Source organism: Sceloporus occidentalis, unplaced genomic scaffold (genome assembly GCF_023333645.1).
Source record: "Sceloporus occidentalis isolate IW3139 unplaced genomic scaffold, rSceOcc1.0.p SCAF_6, whole genome shotgun sequence".
NCBI classification, from domain to species: Eukaryota; Metazoa; Chordata; class Lepidosauria; order Squamata; family Phrynosomatidae; genus Sceloporus; species Sceloporus occidentalis.
Genome location: NW_028316986.1, coordinates 85,474,641 through 85,497,981, shown reverse-complemented (window position 1 = coordinate 85,497,981; position 23,341 = coordinate 85,474,641). Strand labels below are relative to the sequence as shown.

The following is a 23,341-nucleotide window of genomic DNA, read 5'->3' as shown; positions in this document are numbered from 1 at the left end:
TCCACAGAATATACTGTAGGGAAAAAAAGCACAACCCTTTGTATCAAGAGATTGGATGTAACAGACCGAGGGCACTGATAGCCTCTTCCTATAAGGAACAACCTTTCCCAAAACCATGGCATTCCAAGAGATGCCAGAGGCTGTAATTTGATGGCTTTACTTAGAGGTATCTGTGCCAATATGTTTCATTGCTCTGCTGTATCATTGTAAGGGCCAGAGCAATTTGGTGGGCAAGAATTAGGTATTATCCCTAACCTTGGGGGAAAAATACTTCATCGGTTAAGCTTTACTTTCAGTTAGTTGACATAGCACAATAATTCAGCTCTGTTGACCAATGAGGCAGTCAGCTACCCAGCAAAATTTCTCAGCTCTCTGAGCACCTAGATGTACATCCACATAAGCTGGACCTTGATGTTCCCATCGTGATTTTTAGGAATATGGACCTGCAAGTACACTCCAGTATAATACAATTGGCTTTCAAGAAGCTGATGTCACATGTCTTAAAGCTCTTATGACTGGCCAAGATAGATTTATTCCATGCAGTCTAACCTTTCCCTGTAACCTGACATTTCAGTTTAAAAGATCCAGTTCTCTTTATGCTTAGATAGCATAATGAAAACATAAGGCTGAATATTTAAAATTATTGGCTTCACGCCCCTCCTTTCCCCCCTCTCATGATTAGTTCTGCATTGGTTATCCCAGAATTGATAATGTGAAAAATATTTTCATCTTGACTTCAAGTAGAGAAATACAACATGGTTTTCTGTGAAGCTTTACATAAAATATTCTCTAGCATGCTAGTAAAATGTGATCTAATAAATATAAGGCAAATAAACACATTTTGGTCTTAATGAAATTTTTATGGTGCATTTACATATTTATCTTTAATAAACTTCCTACTTGATCATTCACTCATGATTTTATGGCTTTATCATACATGTAAAAGAGGTTAAATATTATAAACATGTGCACAATTCATTATGAGTTATTTTGTTTATATTGTTTTGTACAAAAATAGTGCTGTTGATAATATGTATATAAAATCATATACAAGGAAAGTGAAAACTTGTTTATAGGAATATTTATAGACATCAGAATAGCAGAAGCCAATTTGTCTAATGGATTGCAGTTCAATTAAAACAACTAGGCATGGATTTCAAAAGGATTTATTCACTGTATAACAGTTGTCTCTTATCGGTTACATTAAGAATTAGTCTGGTACTTTCCTATTGCCATCTTTCCATTTTATTAAAAGAAGGAAATTTTAAAGTTGTTCCTATTGTTACAAAAGTTCAGCTGTTCAGTATTGTTAGTCCTGCTACAATAAGTTAAAAAGATTAGCACCATTTCATTGGAGAAGAAGATGCCCATTGGTCTTGAATTTAGAATGAAGAGAAAAAAACGGTAATCTGTACTACATCTGTATTAAGTTTATATTGAGTATATTCAGTTAGTTCAAAATATGGCAGCCATATTGGTCACCATTCTTCAAGGTTTGACCATATAACACCAATCTTAAAAGATCTTCACTGGCTGCCAATTTGCTTCCGGGTGCAATACAAGGTGTTGGTTATTACCTTTAAAGCCCTATATTGGGCCTGGGTTACTTACGGGAGTGCCTCTCCCTACATAATCTACCCCACACTCTCAGACTATCTGGGAAGAATTTGTTGGAATTAAAAATGACCAGATTAGCTTCAATTTCCCTAAGAACCTTCACTGTAGTAGCCTTCAGATTATGGAACAATCTCCCAGAAGAGATTGCCTCCTTGGAGACTTTCAAGAGGGCAGTTAAGACGGATCTCTTCTGGCGAGCATACCCACCTGACTCTATGAGATACATGGATCCATCTTTTTGATTAGGATCGGAATACCTTACTCCCACTATCGCTTTTGATAATGTGTTTTTAATTGTTAAACTGTTTAATTGTTATATGTTTTTATATTTTATTGTCGAAATCTGTAATTATATATTTATACTAGGTTGTAATCCTGCCTCGATCCACCTGGGAGAGGTGGGAAAATATAAATAATTTTTATTTATTATTATTTATTATTATTTGAAATGATTTCCTTACTGAATAATTTAATTCTGGGGATAACATTCTGTCTGTCAGTCCATATGAAATGCAGTAAGGTTTCACAAAATTCCAATTAGTCTATAAATCATTTTTAATAATAGAAAACCTGTGCTGGAAATCAGTTTACACATCCAAGGATTAAAATTGTGGTGGGGTGAGGTTGTGTACACAAGTTCCACTACTCCCTTGGTTGCTCACTTGAGTCTTTCCTAGAGTGATGTCTGTTGATCGCGGTAGTCTGTGGAAAGTTTATTAATGTATTCAGCTCAATGTTATCACAAAACTTTTTGTGATTAGGAACACTGGTTCCATAAATTTCCTAATCATGGGGAGGCTTATAAACATATTCAGCCAAATTCTGTATTCTACAACTCCTCTACAGATCTTAGCAAGAATTTGGAAATGTTACATTTTGGATTAAAACTTCCATACTATACCAGACAGCTATAAGTTATTATTTAAAGAAATTTTGCCAAGAAAACCTACGATACGGTTACCATAAGTCGGAAGAATATAGAAAACAAGGGAGCATAATACAGCATCTCATTTGATTGGTATTGTTGATGATGGGAAGGAATTGCAGATAACATTGAAGAAAAAAGTTGAGAGTGGCTTTAAAATACCTAAGGCATTTTAGATATATAAAAAGTTTATGGTTAAGATGTCATTGTTCAGTTTTCAGCCTGCTCAACGTCTAGGGAAAAATCCTTTTGAAGTAGCTAGGTCACAGCCACCTACAGAAAATTGCCTTTCCTTAAGTTTCAGAACAATGAATAATTTAGAAGTAGGCTGATCACTATTTCTTTGAAGGTGGAAATTAACATTTCAAAATCTTGTTAAAATAATCAGATTTAGCCTTATTTACTTGAGTGTTCTGTCAGGAAGCAGACTGGAGTTCAAAGAATGCAAAGAAGAAGTGTGCACCTCTCAGTGTATAGTAAGAAACAAAAGCTTGGTTTAAGCTGAACTCTTAACTATTTGTAATCTGAACAGTTTAAACCTGTGACAGAAAAAACCTAGGATAGTGTTTTGCCATGCAGAGACAACATTAATAGCAACTTACTATTTTCTGTTTTCTTTAAAAAAAAGTTTTTTAAATAAAAAGTCATAGCAGCTGCGGAAATCACTTTGTACTTGTGAAATTCCATATACAGAAGCAGAAGCATATCATGAGCAGTGATTGTAGGAACAATCCAAACAAACAAACAAACAATCCTGCAGTTATTATTTTACAAAAGTAAGCTTCTAACCAACATGATTGAAATGGAGATGGAAGTTGGGAAATGCTATTTTGGAGAAAGAGAGAGAGAGAGCAAGAGAGAGGGAGAGAGAGAGAGAGAGCAGGAAAGGCTACAACAGCATTCTTGGGAATGAAACACTAATTGCTTGGGACTTCTGTAATTAGGAATCAGCTACTCTTTCTTTAAATGCTAGTCCTTTTTTCAAAATTCATAGCTTTCATAGATTGTGGTGGCTTTGACTAATGCTGTTTGCTGTTTAGTTTTTTATATTGCTATCTTACTTAGGAACATAACAGTGAGTAGGTGGTGGGAGAACAGGAGGAAGACCCATGCTTCACTGAGAACATAAGAGCTTGCTAGATCAGATCAAAGGTTGGCCTAGTACACAGCATCCTGTTTTCCGTGGTAAACTAAATATTTGCAGAAGACCCATAAGTGGGACATGCGGTCAATAACACTCTCTTGCTGCCTACCCTCTTACCCCTGGTAATCAAAGACTCTGTTTATGGATCATGGCAAATAGCTGATAGGCTCTCTTATTAATGGATCTACCTAGTCTCTCTTTTTAAAAGCTATCTAAGATAATAGCCATCACTGTAACTCAGTGGTTCTCAAACTTTTTACCCTTGTGACCCCCACCCCCCTTTACATCTACATATGGGTGTTGCACCTCCTGCTCAACATAGTATATGAATAAAAATATTTTGTTTGTTTAGTGTGTGTATTTTTGTTTGCACATTCATGTATATGAATTTACACAAATATTTCCATGCAGCAGTGTCTCATCCCAAGAAACAGGGCAATGATGGGACAGATGGGGGAAGAAGAAACAGTAGTTCAATATGGGCTCTCCCAGAGGCTATGATCCAGCAGGTGTCAATCTATGATTTCTTTCCAGTCCTTGTTGCCTAGAATCTGCTACCTGAAATTACTTTCTTAGCCAGCCAAATGGTAGGGCCGACCTTACTTTCCTTATTGGAAAATACTGCACCCCACTGGTCATTTTGGTTGCTATTTAAATTCAAAGCCTGGATTCTCCTTCTTGCTTGACACACACTGCCAAACGTGCTAATGTTTTTGGCATTTCCAATGAATAGTTTAATCAAATGTGTATTTTTCTTATAGAATCATAGAATCATAGAGTTGGAAGAGACCACAAGGGCCATCCAGTCCAACCCCATTCTGCCATGCAGGAAATCTCAATCAAAGCATCCCTTACAGATGGCCATTTAGCCTCTGCTTGAAGACCTCTAAGGAAGGAGACTCCACTACACTCTGAGGGAGTGTGTTCCACTGTCGAACAGCCCTTACTGTCAGGACGTTCCTCCTAATATTGAGGTGGAATCTCTTTTCCTGTAGCTTGCATCCATTGTTCCGGGTCCAAATGTCTGGAGCAGCAGAAAACAAGCTTGTTCCCTTCTCAATATGACATCCTTTCAAATATTTAAACAGGGCTATCATATCACCTCTTAACCTTCTCTTCTCCAGGCTAAACATCCCCAGCTCCCTGAGTCTTTCCTCATAGGGCATGGTTTCTAGACCCTTCACCATTTTAGTCACCCTCCTTTGGACACGCTCTAGTTTCTCAATGTCCTTGCATCATACACACCCTATAAGCTGATTTGTGTAACTCTGCAAATACAGTCGCCCCTCTGTTTTCACACGGGATCCATTCCGGACCTCCTCCACTAAGACGGAAACTCGCATATATTCAAGCCCTATTGGCTTGAATGGCTGTATGCACCATTTTAGGCAGTGGAGCTTGCCCCTCCATGAGTATTCGAGTCCGCGAAAACGAAGGGGTGACTGTACATGGTGTGAGTATGTAAGCCTCTTTAAAGAGCATGTTTCACGTTTCTGCCCATTCTGTATTGCAGTGCCACACATTTGAAATTCACACAGCATCTCACAGTTTTCCTAGCTGTTGTTCTGTTCATTGGTTATCACTACCAAAATCCAATTGCTAGTCCCACTTAGAGTATACTGATGGAATCAATAGAATACTGTATATGTAAATGATCAAATTCTCATTGTTCAGTACGTTTACTCTAATTGGGATTAATTACAGTACAGTTGGTTGGGAGTTACAGTTTGGGTAATTGGGGAATTGGTATATATATTAAAAGGTAATTTTATATGTTATGCTTGTAATAGGTCTCTTGTTCCCCTCAAACTAACCTCAAATTATATATGTTTTTTTCTTGACATAGTGTTTGTAAAAATAAATAGACTGAGGGACTCAACAGACCGCCCCTTTCCTTGCTGGATCGCATAACTACATGCCGTGGCCTGCTGGCCTTTCTACAGCACAAGAAGAAGCCTCAAAAAGCATCTCCTTTTTGTTCATGGAAAGGGTGTTCTGGCTACCACGGTAGTGGTTTTTCGGTGCTCCTTTGGCACAGTGCTTTTATACACTGCGCCAAAAGAGTGCTGTGATGCCCCCGCCGTGCGGTTGAGTGCACAGCTTGCCGACAGCATAGGGGTGGCATGGGGGCAGGTGGCATGTGTACGCCATGCCCCCACACCGCCCCCACACTGGCGTATAACCCTGGTCTGCAGAGGCTCCAAGTTTAGTATTTTTTTAGACATGGGGAATGCTGTGGACTGAATGCTCACAAAGGCATACTATGTACTGTGTTGCATCCCTGAAACAGAAATAGTAATAGAAAAACACACAAAAAATATTTTTGAAACAAGATGGGAGCTTTAAATTTAGATACTAGAAAAATATGCTCAGTTTTACTTACTGAAATGTGCCCTGCATGTGACCTTTCTCCTTTCTGAATAGTTTCCCAGATCAAATTCCCACGTCTTGAGCACATGATATGGAAAAACTTGACTTAAATATCAAAGTACATAATTCATATTATGCAAGATGAACCCAAAATGAATTCCCACTCTCTTTACCAAGATTATTTAGTTGTGGTTTTTCAACAGTAAATAGAAATGGCCTGAGGCTAAATTAATATATAGTGATTTATAAGCATGTGTCTCCCTTCTTGGGTTTTTTTTTTTTTTTTTTGGATGAAGTGGGTGATGAAGGTGAGATAGCAAGATGCTGAATTCAATCAAGTGTTGGCAAGGACTTGATTGAATTCAATACTGACTTCTGATAGTAATCTACAGTGTGGAAATGGTCTGTGAATTCATAGTGTCCCCTTCTCTTTCTCTGCAGCTTTCTTTTCAGTATGTAGAATTATGGTCCCAATTATTTTGAAATCAGAAATTAAGAATAGAAGAGGCTTAACATAATTATAATTTACCAGTCTTCTTCTTATTATTATTATTATTGTAACAAATGTCGGTTCTTTCTTTCTTTGGACATTATCACACAAGGGAAATTGGAAGTATAATCCAATGACAATCTGAACACAATCATGGGGTCGTGATAGACTACCACATGCAAGTTTTTTTTTTTAGATTGTAAGCCCAAGGGCAGGGTTCTGTCTAACTAAAAAGATTGCATGTACTTCGCTGTGTAAATTTACAGCGCTTCATAAATAAAGGTTAATAAGTTCGGGCAATGGGGAAGGCAGTCCGAAAGCAATCATGGGGTTTCATGTTATTGCGTGAGAGGTAATCACACGCAATTTTGGGCAATGGCAAGCTATTTTCAGGCAATGGGAAGTCAGTTCAAACACATTTCAAATTCATGTAAATTCGCTGAACTAGCGAATTCATGTGAATGTGTTCTGGCCCCACTTTCTTTTCATTTGAAATTAAGAGAAATTCCTCCTGTGTGATAAACTCCTTTGTAATATTTCAAGCTGGCTCACATGCAGTAATAAGCAATAATAAACAGTATCAAACAATAACAAATATCAAAATACGACATGCCATCAGAACCTTCCAGTAGGACATTTAAATGTATATGGACCTAGAAGAAGAGAATCCTATTGGAATAATCTCTTGAGTTTGTCTTTTGCCTTCGTCATGCTCCTGCTTCTTCACTTGGGGCAGTTGATATTTAACAGGGTGATGAACTGTAGAAGAGTTGGGGGCTGCATTGCCCCCTCAAGAGATCATGGAGGGCTGCACCCATCATACAAATAAATAAACAAACAAGCAAACATTCATTTTGCCCCCAAATGCTCTTTAAGAGACATTTTCACCATGTTTTGGGGCCTTTTCAGGTCCAAGAGAGATCCAAGAGAGCATTTGGGGACATACATGCTTTGAAACAATTTGCAAACATTTTTGATTTTTTTTTTTTTTTTTTTTTTGCTCTTAGGGGACTAGGGGTGATGCAAATACGGTAGATATGGTTTCCATGTCCCCTAGAGGGTTTTTGGTGGCATTTTGGAGTAAAAAATGATTTTCTTTTGCTCCCATTGGGTTTTTGAATTCTTGGTGGGTCTGCACTTCTCTCATCACTTGTATAGAACTATATAGAGTTTAAAAATGGATTTGGAATCATTACAAAGGAGATGGAGTGCAAGTTTGCACTTCTCTAGTTTATTCATAATCCTCCAACCCATTGTCTGGATTGAAGCATAGCCAGTAAAAGAGTGACCCAGATTAGTTTTTAGAGTTTCTCATGATTACAAATGAAGCAGATATAATGAAATAATCTTTCTCTGTTTGCAGGTAGCTTTGCTGTTTAATTTTTAATATACTATTTGTAGCTTGACTGCCCCTGATGTTGAGGTACTTGGCAAGACTCACAATGACTGGCTTTGCATTGTTCTGTTTGTGACTATAAAACATTTTAAATGTTGAAGTGGTTTAGTATAGAAGTAGGACCCTGTCAAGATATCTTCCAAGCTTACAGATCAGAAAGATTGAAATGTGAGAGAGAATGAATGGTTGGTTGAAACTACAAGGGAGATCTGTTTTGTGTTGAACTCAGGGGAGAGCATGCATGAAAACATGGTTTTTGCTTGCTGTGTGTGTGCATGTATAAACACACCTATTGGCTAAAATCTGATTGCGTAGTTCCAATCAAAATATATGTTCACTGAATCTGCATCCACACTGCAGAAATAATGTAGTATGACACCATTTTAATTGCCATGGTTCAGTGCTATGGAATTCTGGGAATTTTAGTTTGCTGTGGTACCAACACTCTCTGACACAGATGCCTAAATGTCTCCCAAAACTACAGTTCCCAGAATTCCACAGCATTGATACATGACAATTAAAGTGGAGTCTAACTGCAGTCTGAGTCAGTTGTTAACTGGTATGTCAGGACTTGTGTAAATCCCGTTCATTGGATCTAACCTTGCTATGCCTAGCCATTAATAATAATAATAATAATAATAATAATAATAATAATAATAATATTTCTGTACCGCCCTTCTGTGCAATCAGATGAAGGCCATAAAGCCTCATGAAGCCTTTCTTGAATTTCAGTCTTATTTTTGTGATTTTGAAAACTATTGAGAATGCATTGCACCGCTTAATACTTAATCTTGACAAATGTGAATTCCTCTTGATAACATCGAAGGAGAAGGAGACTTGTGAGAGTGTTTATGATAGTTGATTTATATTGATTGCTGGAACCATCTACTGGTATAATGCTGATTGTGTCTATAGAGACTGTTTTGCGAAATATAGAATACAAAAATCTTGTATACCAGAAATCTGAAAGACAACAAAAGAAAGGTGCCAGGAATTGATCTATTGTGACATTTTTTTCCAGTGAAAAACTACATTAACAGTTCATTTAATGTGTCTATATTGCCTTTCTTTTCTTTTCTTTTCGTTTCTTAGTATTTTGCTATGTTTCTAAAACTCTTACTCTCTGTTATAGTGTGGAAAGCTGCCAATAAAGGATATGTTCACAGATCTCAGAGATGGCAGAAAACTTTTGGATCTCTTGGAGGGACTGACAGGGAATCCACTGGTAAGCAAAGCACCTGTTGAAGGGTAAACTAAAATGTGCTGTGCATCATGATAGCAGTGTCATTTGCTTTTTAAAAAAAATCTAGAGTTCACTTTTTACAACAGTTGAATGAACACATTCAATTATTCCAATAGATGTTTACCCTTCAGACCTTGAATTTGCCTCTCATCTTTGGGAGATTTAATGATCTCAGAATTATTATCTGTTCTTAGCTTTGCAGTTGTAACAGATGATTCTGCTAGTTTTCTGATCAAACCAATTGCTCTGAAACAGCTTTCTACGGTACTTTTCTTTTGATAGATTTCTATTGCACTTTTTCAGCAGAAGGACAGTACATAGCAGGTTTCATCTTGCTAGCTAGTTTTAGCTTTTGAGGGGAAGGAGGTAAGATTTTAAGGAAGCAGCACCTTAACTTTAATTGGGAGCACTCAGAAATGGAAAAATCCAGCAGATGAAAATAACACTAATAATTTGTAATTATATACTATTTTAGGGAGTTCAGAACATTTATCATGGCAGTCTAGAAGTGAGCCAATGGTGTTGGTTAGGATGAAATTATCTATTTTATTCAGAATGGTACATAGGACATTATAGGATGGAGAGTAATGAAGAGGAAGGTTAAATTACTTCTGTGGCTGCAACAGGGAACACAGTGAAATTTTTTTTTAATTTTTCAGCGTTTGATTGGCTATTCAGTGCCAAAAATTGGTGGTGCCTTTAAAATACAAAACAAAACTCTATTCAGAAATAAAAATATTGTAGGCTACAAATTAACTGCATCTTGCAGTTAGACAATGCTAATGTTAACATTAATTAAAACTGATGACAGGCAGACCCTCAGTATGATTTCCATTTCTTGTACATTACTTACATTCCTTTAATGTGTAGAAATAAAGCATACACCTAATATGAATGTAAATATATTTGAAAAAAAAAATCAAAATCATAAACTCAATAGGTGTACGATATTTTAAGAATGTTTCTTGGCTGGGATCCAGAGAACTAAACAACTAGTTTTGTCTAAATGATTGAGGGGCTTTGGTTTATTTCAGTCAAATAGCAATGTTTTGTCAGTTTCACGTGCTGAGTTATTTTTTTAACCTGGAGTGGATGTTTTTGGGGAAACACTTTGTATAGTATGAATGTGTGTGTGGATGTGTTCTGGGCATATCATAAATGGCATCCTGATATTGAACAATAGCAGTGTGGAAATGGTGCCATTCAAACATTATAATAAATTACTGTTTGTTGCTTCTGGAATGCACTCCAATCTCACTCCTTTTGTGTGTAAAGGAGAAAATTGGAAGTATCCAAACGCAGGAAATAGTGATTTGTTCAAACTACAGTTAATTTCCCCCTCCTCTTTGTCTAGCTATCGTCCGATTTCTCTTCTTCCCTTTCTTTCTAAGGCCTTGGAACGGGTTGTTTACTCTCACTGTCTTGAGTTTCTTGAAGCCAACTCCATTCTCGATCCCTGTCAGTCTGGTTTCTGCCCAAGGCATTCCACAGAGACAGCTCTCACTAAGATCTCGAATGACCTTTTACGGGCCAAGGCTAATGGCCTTTACTCTGTTCTCATCCTTCTTGATTTGTCTGCAGCCTTTGACACCGTTGATCACAGCCTTCTAGTTGATTTACTCTCTGACCTTGGGTTCTCAGACTCTGTTCTCGACTGGTTTAGATCTTATTTGTCAGACAGATCTTTTGCAGTGGTCACAGGTGGTCAGACTTCATCCTCTGTTCCCTTATCTGTTGGAGTTCCCCAGGGCTCTGTTCTGGGTCCCCTTCTGTTTTCTCTCTACACACTGTCCTTAGGTAAACTCCTTAGCTCTTTTGGTTTTTCCGACCATCTGTATGCCGATGACACCCAGTTGTATCTTTCCACCCCTGACCTTTCTCCAAGGCTTGAACAGCAAGTTTCGTCTTGTCTTACAGCTGTCTTGCAGTGGATGCACCATTGGCGTTTGAAACTCAACATGTCCAAGACGGAGCTTCTTGTCTTTCCTCCTAAGTCCACCCTTCAACACTCCTTTTATGTCTCTGTGGACAACATTTCTATTCAACCAGTCCAGCAAGCCTGCAGTCTTGGTTTTATGTTTGATTCTTCTCTGTCGTGTATCTCTCAGATCCAGACCACAGCCAAGGCTTGTAGATTCTTTTTATACAGTATTGCCAAAATCCGACCATATCTCTCCGCCTCTACTGCCAAGATCCTGGTCCATGCCCTTGTGGTCTCACGACTTGATTACTGTAATGTCCTCCTGGCTGGGCTTCCTCTTTCTCACCTCCATCCTTTAATCTCTGTCCAGCATTCAGCTGCACGCATTATCACATCTGCCCACCGCTCTGACCATATCTCTGCTTTGTTGGCATCCCTTCACTGGCTCCCCCTCCCTTTCCGCATTCAGTATAAGCTCCTGCTGTCAACGTTTAAAGCCCTCCATGGGCTGGCCCCTCCTTACTTATCAGACCTTCTTTCTCCTCACCTTCCCACCAGGGCCCTCTGTTCTGGTAGTCAAAGTCGGCTGTCCCAACCCAGGATTTCCTCTGCCCCATCTCGGATTCGCCCCTTTTCACTCGCTGCCCCTCACTCCTGGAACCTTCTTCCCCCGCAAACAAGGGCCCTCACTTCTTTAACCAGCTTCAAAACGGAGTTGAAGACCATCCTGTTCAGAGAAGCGTTCCCAGACATGGCGTGATTGTCACTTGCTATCTGATGTTCTTTTTGTTGCCTGTTTTATTGAACCATTTCCTGTATTGCTATGTGTTTTATTTGTATTATACTATCATTTCTTAGATTGTACGCCATAGGCAGGTTTACTCTTTTATATTTGTTGTTTTTATGTACAGCGCTGTGCAAATCTACAGCGCTATATAAATAATAATAATAATAATAAAGAAATAATAATAATAATAAATTATAAGACTGAGTAGATCAGCCAAGCCCCAAGGACACCCGGTGATGGCGGGGAGGAAGAGAAAGGGGCCGTTTGGCCCTTTCTCCTCTGCATCGCTGGGTGCAGCCATGTAAAGGCTGCGCCCAGCAACGCAAACCCCAGAAGGAGCTCCGTTTCGGAGCTCCTCCTTACGCCACGGAAAGGGCGCTCTAGGCGCCCTCGTGCAGTGCAAAGATGTCACGTGTGTGCCGCCTCGTTTGGAGGCGGTGCAGTCGTGACAACGTAATGGCGGCGGCTGTGTGGAACGGCCACTGCCATTTTGTGCGCGCTCCACGTGTGCTAGGGTTGGGAGCGTCCAGAAAGGACGCTCCTTTCTAACCCTAGTACGCACGGAGCTCATACTTTTAGGCCCGTCTGTAACGGGCCATGGAAACCATAGCTCATGTCTGTGCATGCCTACTCAAGAGTAACCCCAATGGTACTTTTCTGCTCTACCAAGCTCAAATCAAACCCTATAGCTTTTTGGCTTGAAAAGCAAACTGAACAGAAGCTTCAGATTTTCTCATTTTTCCTCAAATGGGGGAGAGGAAAGACATTTGTGAGCCTAAATATCACTACAGTGATATTTATCACTAAATATACACTACAGTGCATGTTAACTGTTATGCATCTAAATGTAGCCAATGTGCGTGTGGTTCAGTTATCTCTATTTCTATTAATTAAAAATAACCAGCTTCAGTTTTTGTAGTAATATACAGAACATTGTTTTATGGCTTGGCTGAAAAGTTAGCTTTTTGCTAGATTTAGAATATGTATTCAGAAATTCTGTAGCTGTCATTTTGTTTTGTTTTTCCAAAAAGTGTTAACTGCAAAAATATTTGGTTTTAATTCTGCTCTTATACTTAAAATTGTTTATTTTTAAAGCTGAAAGAACGTGGATCGACAAGAGTCCATGCTTTGAATAATGTCAACAAAGTACTTCAGGTGTTACATCAGAACAATGTAAGTTTTTAAATGGCTTGCTAAGTGTTCCCTGCCCTTGAAACTGGAGAGGAAAAGGTGACGATGGGTTCAGATATGTCACCCTGCCAACTGGACTGTACTCTTAAAAATCTTGGTGTATGTGATTGGAGGGGAGAATTTCAGAAACCCCAACCTCTTAGCTGCTGTAGGATTATACTTTGAACATAGTAATGCATTATAATATTTTATAATTTATAATATTTAATTTATAGATTTTTATAGTAGATTTTATTCCCTCAGGCAGTGAACTTGTATTTCTTGTTCCTGAATTCCTGAGGACATGATAGCTGGTTTAAAATGCAAATTTATTTCAGGGGATGAGCCAAACTCTTACTATTTCTATTTGCTGCTAAAAGGTGGCTGCATGGGTAAGACTGTTACTTCCTCAATGATCTACACAAACATTGATCCTAACTTTCTCTCAGTTATAGAATAAAACATGCTCTTAGAACAAGGGTTTTCTGTCCCCCATGGAGGACCCCTGGGCTTCTTGAATGATATGGTATATGAACTGGAGTTGGAGGAAGGTATTATGGTTGTAGATACTGTCCCCTCCCTTACTTGAACAGAGCAGCAATCAGTTTTTGTTTTACTTAGGGTAAATAGCCCTCTTGCTCCAAAAATTAATTTGACTTTTCCAAATGTTAACAGATTTAAATGTAAGCTACCATATGATAATCCTTTGTTGAGCTGGCAAAAGCTCCAGTTTGTAAATGAGTTGGCAACATAAAAAGCTAAAGGTTGTAAAGATCCAGCAGATGATTTATACCAGAGACTCAGCACTATTATGAGCTTTATTATGATAAAAAATGAGGGAGGAGAAGCCTCATGAATGAAATTGCTTCTTCATTACGTTGTTGTTGAAAGCTACAGAGCTTTGGTCACAGCAATATATTTGGAAATATCTGAATAGAGTCACTCTGATATTTAGTAGAAGAACTGTTGTTGCTGATACTATAAAATTTATTATTATTATTATTATTATTATTATTATTATTATTATTATTAAAAGAGGAATTCATAGCCCCTAAAGTGTTTATTTCTTACCCTCACCCCTATTGCTCACCTTTTCACAGCTCTTTATGGCCATTCTCTGACTGGCACCATCTTAAAATAAATAAATAATCTAGTCACCCAATAGATTCCCAAGGATTTTGGTTTCATAGTGTGAGCATGTTAACATAATGGTATAATGCAGTCATTGACTGATTGAATTTGGCATTATGTGACAGTGTCAGTTCAGACTGAGGGCAAAAATCTTTGCTTTAACTCTGATGGTTTAATGCTTTGAGTCCTGTCCCTCTTCCTGGCATTAAATATTTGGTCTGCTATTTTATTTTGCAAAATATTTCAGAATTGCTTTACTGTACTGCTCAGCTGAGCGATGGAGAATAGCTGAGCAAGTGGGAAAGACCAGCCATGGAGCACTGGAACTCTGAAACCACAGAGCTTCTCCTCTCTGATGCTGATCAGTATGAGGGGCCACCTCAGGCCACATAAAATTAAGCAGTGGACCACAGAACCTCTGCTCCTATTTAACAGAAAAAGGTCACTGCTGGGAATTACAGACACTTCTGTCTCCATCTCAGTTTTATTTAAATGCTTGAAAAAGGCACACTCCAGCTCCCTGTGTTCACAGCTGTTTTATTTTTTAAAATATGTTGCACTTATTGTGAACGATTCCTGTTATTTATTAGAATGTTTCTTGGCCACTGGGGTGTGGGGAGGAGGCTTTTTCAACTGAAACTTGAATTTCAGTTCAGTGAAATTAGAATTTCTTTAGGCTGAAGCAAAGGACTAATAGGAAACAGGGTCATTCCAGCAGTTCTGCTGAAAGACCAGACCTCTTTGCTAACCCACAGAGATATTCACAGGTGACACAGAAATGGTGTTGGTTGCCATTTGCATTTTGATGACATTTTGCTGTCAGTCCCCTAATAACTGTCTGTTATCCATTAATAACATGTTAGCTTTTCTAGGATCCCTTTCAGCTGAGGAATGTAGTAAAAGTGCTTTAAATAAAAACATTTATAAGTATAAATGTGTTGCTTGCTTTTGTGCCCACAAGTTCTGGGGGATGGCTTAAATCAAGTTATATAGCTTATATTGTTTTGCTCCAAATTTGAAATGGCTCTAATAAGAGAGAGGATAGTATTTGATATGTGACTTTTAGTCAATCTGAAAGTTTCACTCCAAATTTGAAATGGCTCTAGTTAAGAGAGAAGATGGTATTTGATGTGTGACTTTCATTCAATTATTTTCAGGTGGAGCTCGTAAACATAGGAGGGACTGACATAGTTGATGGAAATCACAAACTGACTCTTGGGTTGTTATGGAGCATAATTTTGCATTGGCAGGTGAGACGATTTGATGCATTCTTTCTGTCCTTTTATAGAGTTATTAAAATTGCAGTATAACACATATGCATACTTTCTTTGGTTGCAAAGAGAAGGAGTGCAACCTTCCCATGCTACCTGACTAACAAATACTCAAACTCTGGGACTGTGGCAGCAACAAGAAATGTGTTGAAGGGGTTTCTATGAAAACAGTAAAGCTTGTTCAGGTGTACAGTGGACCCTTCCCTTATGCGGGGATCCGTTCTGGATCATCCCAGCATAAGGGAAAAGTGTGTATGCTCACACCCCATTGAAAATAATGGGGTGTGAGCCTGCGGTGTAGGGCAGTGCATGTGCTGTGAGCACGCACATCATTGTTTTTCTTTTGTGTAGGCTGGAAGCTGTGTATGGTGCCCCCGTGTGCAGCGCAGGCACACTGTATTACTAAATTATATGTCTTAGGCGAGTTACAGACTGCCATTTAGTACGTATTCTATACGTACTAGGGTTAGGAAGGGGTGGTGCTTCCGCACCTCCCTAACCCTAGTACGTATAGAATACGTACAAGATGGCGGCGCCCTGTTCATACGGGCGCCGCCATCTTTACGTATCGGACGCTGTGCGTCCGAACGTGTCGCGGCGCTAATGACGTCGCGAATGCGCCCCTGGCGCCTCGTGACGTCATTAGGGCGCTGCAAGAAGAAGCTCCATTTTGGAGCTTCTTTTTTGCTCCGTAACGGAGCCACGCGGTTTGGCTGCGACGGCTCCCTTACGGAGCAAACGGCGGCGGCGGCAGACCGCCTCAAAGCGGCGGTCTATAACCCGCCTTAGTATCTTTATGTGCTTTCAGTTCCACTTTCCTTTCCTTTTCCGCATGAGCAGAGAGTTTGAAACTTCCACTCATACTTTGGAATAAACCTCACTTTCTTGTTATATCAACATATAGAAAACAGTAGTTTGTTCAATCAAACGGAATAAAACTGTAGTTTAATATCATGGTTTGTGAAATAACTGTGGCTTAAATCAGGGATGTGAGTTGTATGGCCTTCCAGTTATTGTTGGGTTAGGAGTTCCATCAGCCCTAGCCTGTGTACCCAGTGGTGAGAAATGTTTGGAGTTGCAGTCCAAAATATCTGGAGGGCTACATGATTCCTGTCTCTCATTTAAGTAAACCATGCTTCCCTGTATACACACAGTTGGTTCAAACTGTCCTAGTAAGCTTTAAGTATCCTGAATTCATGCACAAAGGAAGGGGGAAATGTATTTCTTGTGAACCTGATGCCTATGCATGTATTATAACAACAACAACAACAAAAATCAGTGTTTTATCTCTGAACCAGTTAATGGTATGTATACATTTTAGGTATTCAATGTATACAGAAAAACATGTACAGTATTGACCTAAAGTGTGTGGTTGTCTGTCTGTCTGTCTGTCTGTCTGTCTGTCTGTCTATCTCTATCTATCTATCTATCTATCTATCTATCTATCTATCTATCTATCCAGATATATACATATGTGTGTGCATGCACACACACACATCATCTGGTTTTGATACATTACAATTAGATCAGAATTCAAAGATACAGCCATGTTAATCAGTAGAATCAGTATGTAGCGAGATCTTGTAGCACCTTTCATACTAATAGAAAGAAAGAAATTGGCAGTATGAGCCTTCATAGACTACAGTCTACTTCCTCATTAAATGCATCTGAGGACTAGACTGTAGTCTACGAAGGCTCATGCTGCCAACTTCTTTCTTTCAGTTAGTTTCAAAGGTGCTACAAGATCTCTCTACATACTAATTAGATCAGAAGTATTTCTAATTATGCTTGTGGATATGCTCATCTTGATTCCTAGGTATTGCACATTAATTTTATGTGAATGTAGCTATCAGCTCTTCTTTTGAGGTGTACCATACTATCTGAAGCATGATTTTACTAAGGCCAGTGCTATCCTAAGCTAAGCATTTCTACATTGTGGAAAGATCCTGCTTTGTTCCAGTAATAATATTAATCATTTTGCTAAACTGTAAGCTATTCACCAGCATAGATGCACTCATGTGTGCGTGCATGCGCGCGCGCGCGCACACACACACACACACACACACACACACAGGTTTAGACCAAGAATTTGTAAGTCTCCTGAGCTGGCCAGAAGAATGATAAAAGTTGCACAGCAGTCTTTTTAATGGCTGCTTCACCAGATATGTGGGTATTGGTGGGATTTAAGTCTCTGGAAAAATTGCATTACTTTTCTTGCAGCGTCATTAATGTAAATGGCAGCATGATGTAGGAAGGCAAAGTTAAGCCCATGAAGCTTACAATGAAGTAGAAGATGGCAAACCTTTTGACCTCGAGGGGTCTGTTCTGTGTATTATGTTGGTGAACAGTACAGATAATTTTTATGCTTGAGCGGAAAATCAAACCCCAGTCTCAAGAATTGTAGTCCAACACTCAAACGACTACATCATGTTGGCTCCTAAGTTATTCCTTTTTGTGTTGATGTTAGAATTCATAAGTTTTTAGTGCAGATTTCAGAGCATTAGAGTACACACACACACAAACACACACACAGAGGTAGGTTTTTGTATATTTACCTGAACACCATTGTGTGTACTTTCTTTTAGGTCAAAGATGTCATGAAAGATATAATGTCAGATCTACAGCAAACAAACAGTGAAAAAATCCTGTTGAGTTGGGTGCGACAGTCAACAAGGCCTTATAGTGAGGTCAATGTTTTGAACTTCACAACAAGCTGGACAGATGGGCTTGCCTTCAATGCTGTGATCCATAGGCACAAGTAGGTGGTTGGTTGCCCAAATATCGCCAAGCTAGAGAAACAGACATCTATAATATCTTCATTCTCGCAGAACTTTGATGCATCACAAAAACTGTTAGGAGTCAAATGAATGAAACCTGCCAGTCTAACATTTTTTTACAGAGCATAAAAACTGACTTTAGTTCAGTGATGGCGAACCTTTTTGGGGCCAAGTGCCCCAACTAAAAGTTTTTCCCTCACTGGGTGTTACGCAGTGGCCTGGGCAGGACTTCCACCCTCTGGGGACAGGACATCTGGGGTGGGACTTCTCCCCTTGTGTCTTTCCCAGCTTCCAGCTGCCTCCAGAGAGGCAGTTGGAAGCCAGGAAAGCTCTGGGAGGAGGAGCAACATGTGCATGCCTGTTCCTCCTTCTCTCCACTGGGTGCCAAGCCAAATGGTATCACATGCCATCTTTGGCATGCGTGCCTTAGGTTTGCCATCATGGCTTTAGTTGTTGATCATTTAAAAAAAAAGTATTTACAATAATTTCAAAGCTCACTTGTATTTCAGAAAATCAAGTGAGGATTTTTTAAAATAAAAAATGTATTGATTACTATTTTGAGTGATAAGTAACAACTGAGACAATAATGGATATCCTTTGTTTCTGCTTTTTTTAAAAGCACATATGGAGAAAAAAGAAGAAATCAATAATTTTAACAAACTTTAAGATCAGCACTAATAGTTTCATGAGTTTATCTTGTATTCCTACCTTCTTTCCCTCTCTCCATTATAAAGGTTAATATGAATTGAAAAGGCTTATTTATTTTCACTAAAATCTTTTATAGTTCAGTGTTGCATTAAGTAAAGTTATGAGCTGGTTATATGCTTTGTTTCATTAGTAAAGATGTGTTGAATGCAGGAGGGTGGATGAGAGGGTGGAAGGACAATTTTTGGTTTTAATCAATTTAAATATACAGTAATCATAACTAAGTACCAAAATTCAACAAAATAGTCACAACTTAACTGAACTCCCACTACCACTTCTGACTTCTTCCAGTGCTGTAGCATATAATGCTTTTGGAACACCTCCCTTAGAGCCTCAAAAGCACATTGCCTTGTGTTACAACCTCATCACTTGATTACATTGCAATTTCTTATGTCCCCCTTGGAGAACTGCAGTTCTATGCTTTCTAGCATTTCTGTACACGTGTTTTAAACATCCTTTTGTCCCAGATTTCCCCTCCCCCTCATCGATAACTGTAGAAAACAAAATGATTTTGCATTAGTTAACATTATGCTTGTGTAGTATGTAAAAGTACTTAGTTCACATGGTGAATGGTTGTGCAGTTCCTCATTCTTATTTCTCCCTTACTTTGTTTTCCCACCTTTTTAGACCTGAGCTGTTTGGCTGGGGAAAAGTAAGCAAAATGACTCCAACTGAAAGACTAGAACATGCCTTCAACATAGCCAAAAATTACCTGGGGATAGAAAAATTGCTAGATCCTGAAGGTATAATACGTTTGTGGAACTGAGTATGTTTTGTATCGTATATACTTGTGGGCATAATGTTTTGCATTTAATGCTGATCCAACATCAAATAAGTAAAGGGGCATTGTTTCAGATATTTTAATATTTCTGCATATAATAATTTATGTGTTATGTTATACTGTTTTAAAATTACTTTGGTTGTGCCATTTTAAAATTGATTGCAGCCAGACATGATGCTTTTCTTTGTCTTTTAAAAAAGAAACTCTAATGACAGTGCAATGACTGTACAAAATAATGGAGTTTCTCTGTTCAGTGGACTGCATGTTGATTGTAATTGTTAAGTTCAATCATTTTGACAAAAAAAGAGACAGCTTGAGGACTCTAAATTGAACATATAGGAGCATCATGTGGTTCAGGACATAAGTTTAACTTGAAAACTTGAAAATCCAGTAAATATTCCATTGATGTTTTCAGATGTTGCAGTACAACTTCCAGATAAGAAATCCATTATTATGTACTTGACTTCCTTGTTTGAGGTCCTTCCTCAGCAAGTTACTATGGAAGATATTCAAGAAGTAGAGACTCTACCAAGAAAATACAGAAAAGAATGTGAAGAAGGGGATATACAGGTTGTGTATTCTAATTATTTCATTTTTAAAAATATGTAATGTTTTCTACTCTAATGTCAGTGGCATTTAATTATCATTGTGATAGTTCCTGTATGACTTCATCTTTGGTACTGAAATAAACTTGTACAGACAGTGGGTTCTGCCTTCTTTCATTCAAGGCAAAGATACATTATTTTCTTCCATTACTCCTTCTTGCATTTCTTTTGATGCTATTTCAATTTTCTCCTTTCTTAACCAGTGTTTTATCAGATTTACGTTCATATTTTCTCAATTCCATTGCAAATCTTTGTCTTCTTGCTCTTATTCTTCTTTGTTTTTTGCTGCTATTCCCTTTTCTTGAAACTCTACTTTCCCATGATCTTCTCTTTTTGACTACATGTTAACAATTATTTGCTGTCATCTTGTTCTTTCCCTTCTTCCTTTAAACTTGTCCCTGTTTATCCTCTTCCTAAAAAACCTTCTCTTCCTTTGTCTTGATCCATTTCTTGCTCTGTGCTCTTCATTCATAATCAAAGTTTCAAGCACATTGTTCTCAGGCAATATCTGTACAAGTGAGATAGTGCGTTACTAATTGAAATCAATTCCTTTGTCAGTTAAGCTGGAAATTTTCTAACAAACAGGCAACCTAATCAAATTTATTTTAACTTAAAGAGTTAAATCTTTTAACTTAAGCTGGAATTCCAGCATTAATTTAATTCTAGATTTAAATTATTAATTAATCTATTAATTAAGAAAATGAGGGCAGAGCTAAACATCCAATAAGATTCAATATTTTACAATTGGTTCTTTACTCAAAGCATACTTCTCTTGGTTTTTTAGCAAAGCTGCTTTGTGCTTTCTGGAGTTAGAAGTTAAAAAATGTCTAGGTCAAGATCCAAGCATATAAAGAAAACTAGGTGTAAAGAGGTAGGATTTTAAAAGAGGAAAGCAAAAGAAGGGTTTTTGGTGAGATGGATAAGAAATTGGGTTTTATATAATTTATGCAGCTGTTTCCTATTCTGCCAAGCTCAAAACAGAGACAAGTAGGGAAGGTAGAAGTAAAATAATGGATTTACCATATATACTGTACTCAACTATACGTCGACCTCATGTATAAGTTGAGTGCAGGTTTTGGACCAAAATTATGGATTTTGATATGACCCTTGGTTAAGTCCAGGGTAAAGCCTAAGGGCATGTAATGAAGGATGTAAAGGTTGAAGCAAAAGAGAACAATGCCTAAGAACTTACAAAATTCTAGCAGGCATAACTATTTGTGCTTATACTAAAGGCTGGATGGGTGAGAGAGTAGAAGGCGATCGACCTAAATTACTAGACTTATACATGAGTATAGACAGTAATTTTTCAGATTCATTCTGATGAAGCAGCTATTAAGGCAGCCATTTAACTTTTATTTAAATGGCAATTTAACATATGTAATAATTCCTTCCTTCAGTTAATTCCTCCTTCTAACTCAAACGCATCAACCTTTTCCTACTAACCTTCTTTCCTATGGTCAGTTTCTTTTTATCAATCCTGTTCTGATTTTCAATCTATTTTTTCACTCTTCTAATTCCCAGAGTTCTCTGTCATACTTGCAGTGATGTTTTTGTAGGAAAAAATCCACTCTACTTCATTAAAAATTTTCTTTGGCTCTTGATAAGTTGATTACTTGCTTCTTTTGCAGTATGGCCTACTAGTCATGCTCCATAAACATTAGTATACCTACCTGTTTTGTTACCTCCTATTTAAGGTTTTCTTCAGTAGTTCCATTTCCTAATTTCTTCTTTCTGGGAGAGTTCCTTAGGGATCATTATCGGTCCCTTTGCTCTTTATTTTTTGGGGGGTTGGAGAATCATTCTCCCTTGCTTCTAGATGATACTAAAGTTAACAACTTGCTTATTAGATTATCACCAAATCATGGAAGGGAAAACAAGAAAGATGCACTGGTGAAAAGCTTGTCTTTTATCAGAAGAGAAAAAAGCAGGGAAAAAAAACCCTAAGCAAAATACTAGTATCATAGTTATAGAGTGGCTCAAGTATACACCATTAGGGCTAATAAAGTGCTTCTTCCAGTATGAGAAATTCATGTTGTACACTTTGAGATTCCTTCATTATCAAGTGGTAGCACTTTCAAGAACATATCTGTACTTTTTAGGAAAACGTACTTCTGTGATATGCTGCAGTAGTTTGTATTTGATGTATTTATTTTTACATTCACAGGAATATCTAGTATTGCTGAGTGGCATCACCACAAAAAATGAAAGGCTTGAATTTTGTTAGTTAATCCTAGATAGAGTAGAACCTTTGTATCAGTTCTGTTGAATTTGTTGTATAGTGAGTGAACATTTAGGTAAGTCCAATTGATTCAGAGGGCCTACTCTAATTGGGCTACGATACAATGTATGATACTGACAGAATTATTAACCATTTTCTATACTATATTTTGAGAAGTTGCTGGGACAGAGTGGACCACAATTTATAATAATTAATAATAATAATAATAATAATAATAATAATGTATTTATATTTCCCTCTTCTCCATTTGAATCGAAGCAGGATTACAACAAGTAAAAACATCATAAAATACATATAATTCAAAATACATTAATCAAAAGAAGAGATTAAAAAGAGAGGGGTTGTTACAGTATTGCTCACAAACATAAGGATCGAGTCATCGTAGTAAGATATTATTCAAAATCAAATTAGAGGAGATCAGTTGGATAGGCCCACCAGAAGAGATCTGTCTTCAATGCCTTTTTAAAGGCTTCCAAGGAAGTAATAAGATGGATCTCTTCTGGCAAGTTATTCCAAAGTCTGGGTGCCATCGCAGAAAATGTTCTACAAGAGGTAGTTTTCAACCAGGTTTTGGGGTGTTCTAATATTTTTGTTCCTGATGTTCTGAGAGTGCGGGGCGGATTATGTAGGGAGAGGCGTTCCCTTAAGTAACTTGGGCCCAGGCCATATAGGGCTTTATAGGTAATAACCAACACTTTGTATTGTGCCTGGAAGCTAAAAAGTGTAGCTATTTTCATAGTTTACTTTCCCATTGGTTTTAATGGATGTA

The 23,341-nt window shown here is 38.0% G+C and overlaps 1 protein-coding gene across 3 annotated transcripts in view; it reads left to right on the top strand.

Annotated features, from left to right (window-relative positions):
* The window catches only part of UTRN (utrophin), a 446,595-nt gene that overhangs the window by 59,708 nt on the left and 363,546 nt on the right, over positions 1-23,341 (top strand). For all 3 annotated transcript variants that reach the window (XM_089530248.1, XM_089530249.1, XM_089530250.1), the window contains exons 4-9: positions 9,075-9,167; positions 12,989-13,066; positions 15,352-15,444; positions 18,051-18,223; positions 19,575-19,690; positions 20,144-20,298. In XM_089530248.1, coding sequence (XP_089386374.1) covers positions 9,075-9,167; positions 12,989-13,066; positions 15,352-15,444; positions 18,051-18,223; positions 19,575-19,690; positions 20,144-20,298 — 708 coding nt within the window. The remainder of the gene's footprint in view (positions 1-9,074; positions 9,168-12,988; positions 13,067-15,351; positions 15,445-18,050; positions 18,224-19,574; positions 19,691-20,143; positions 20,299-23,341) is intronic.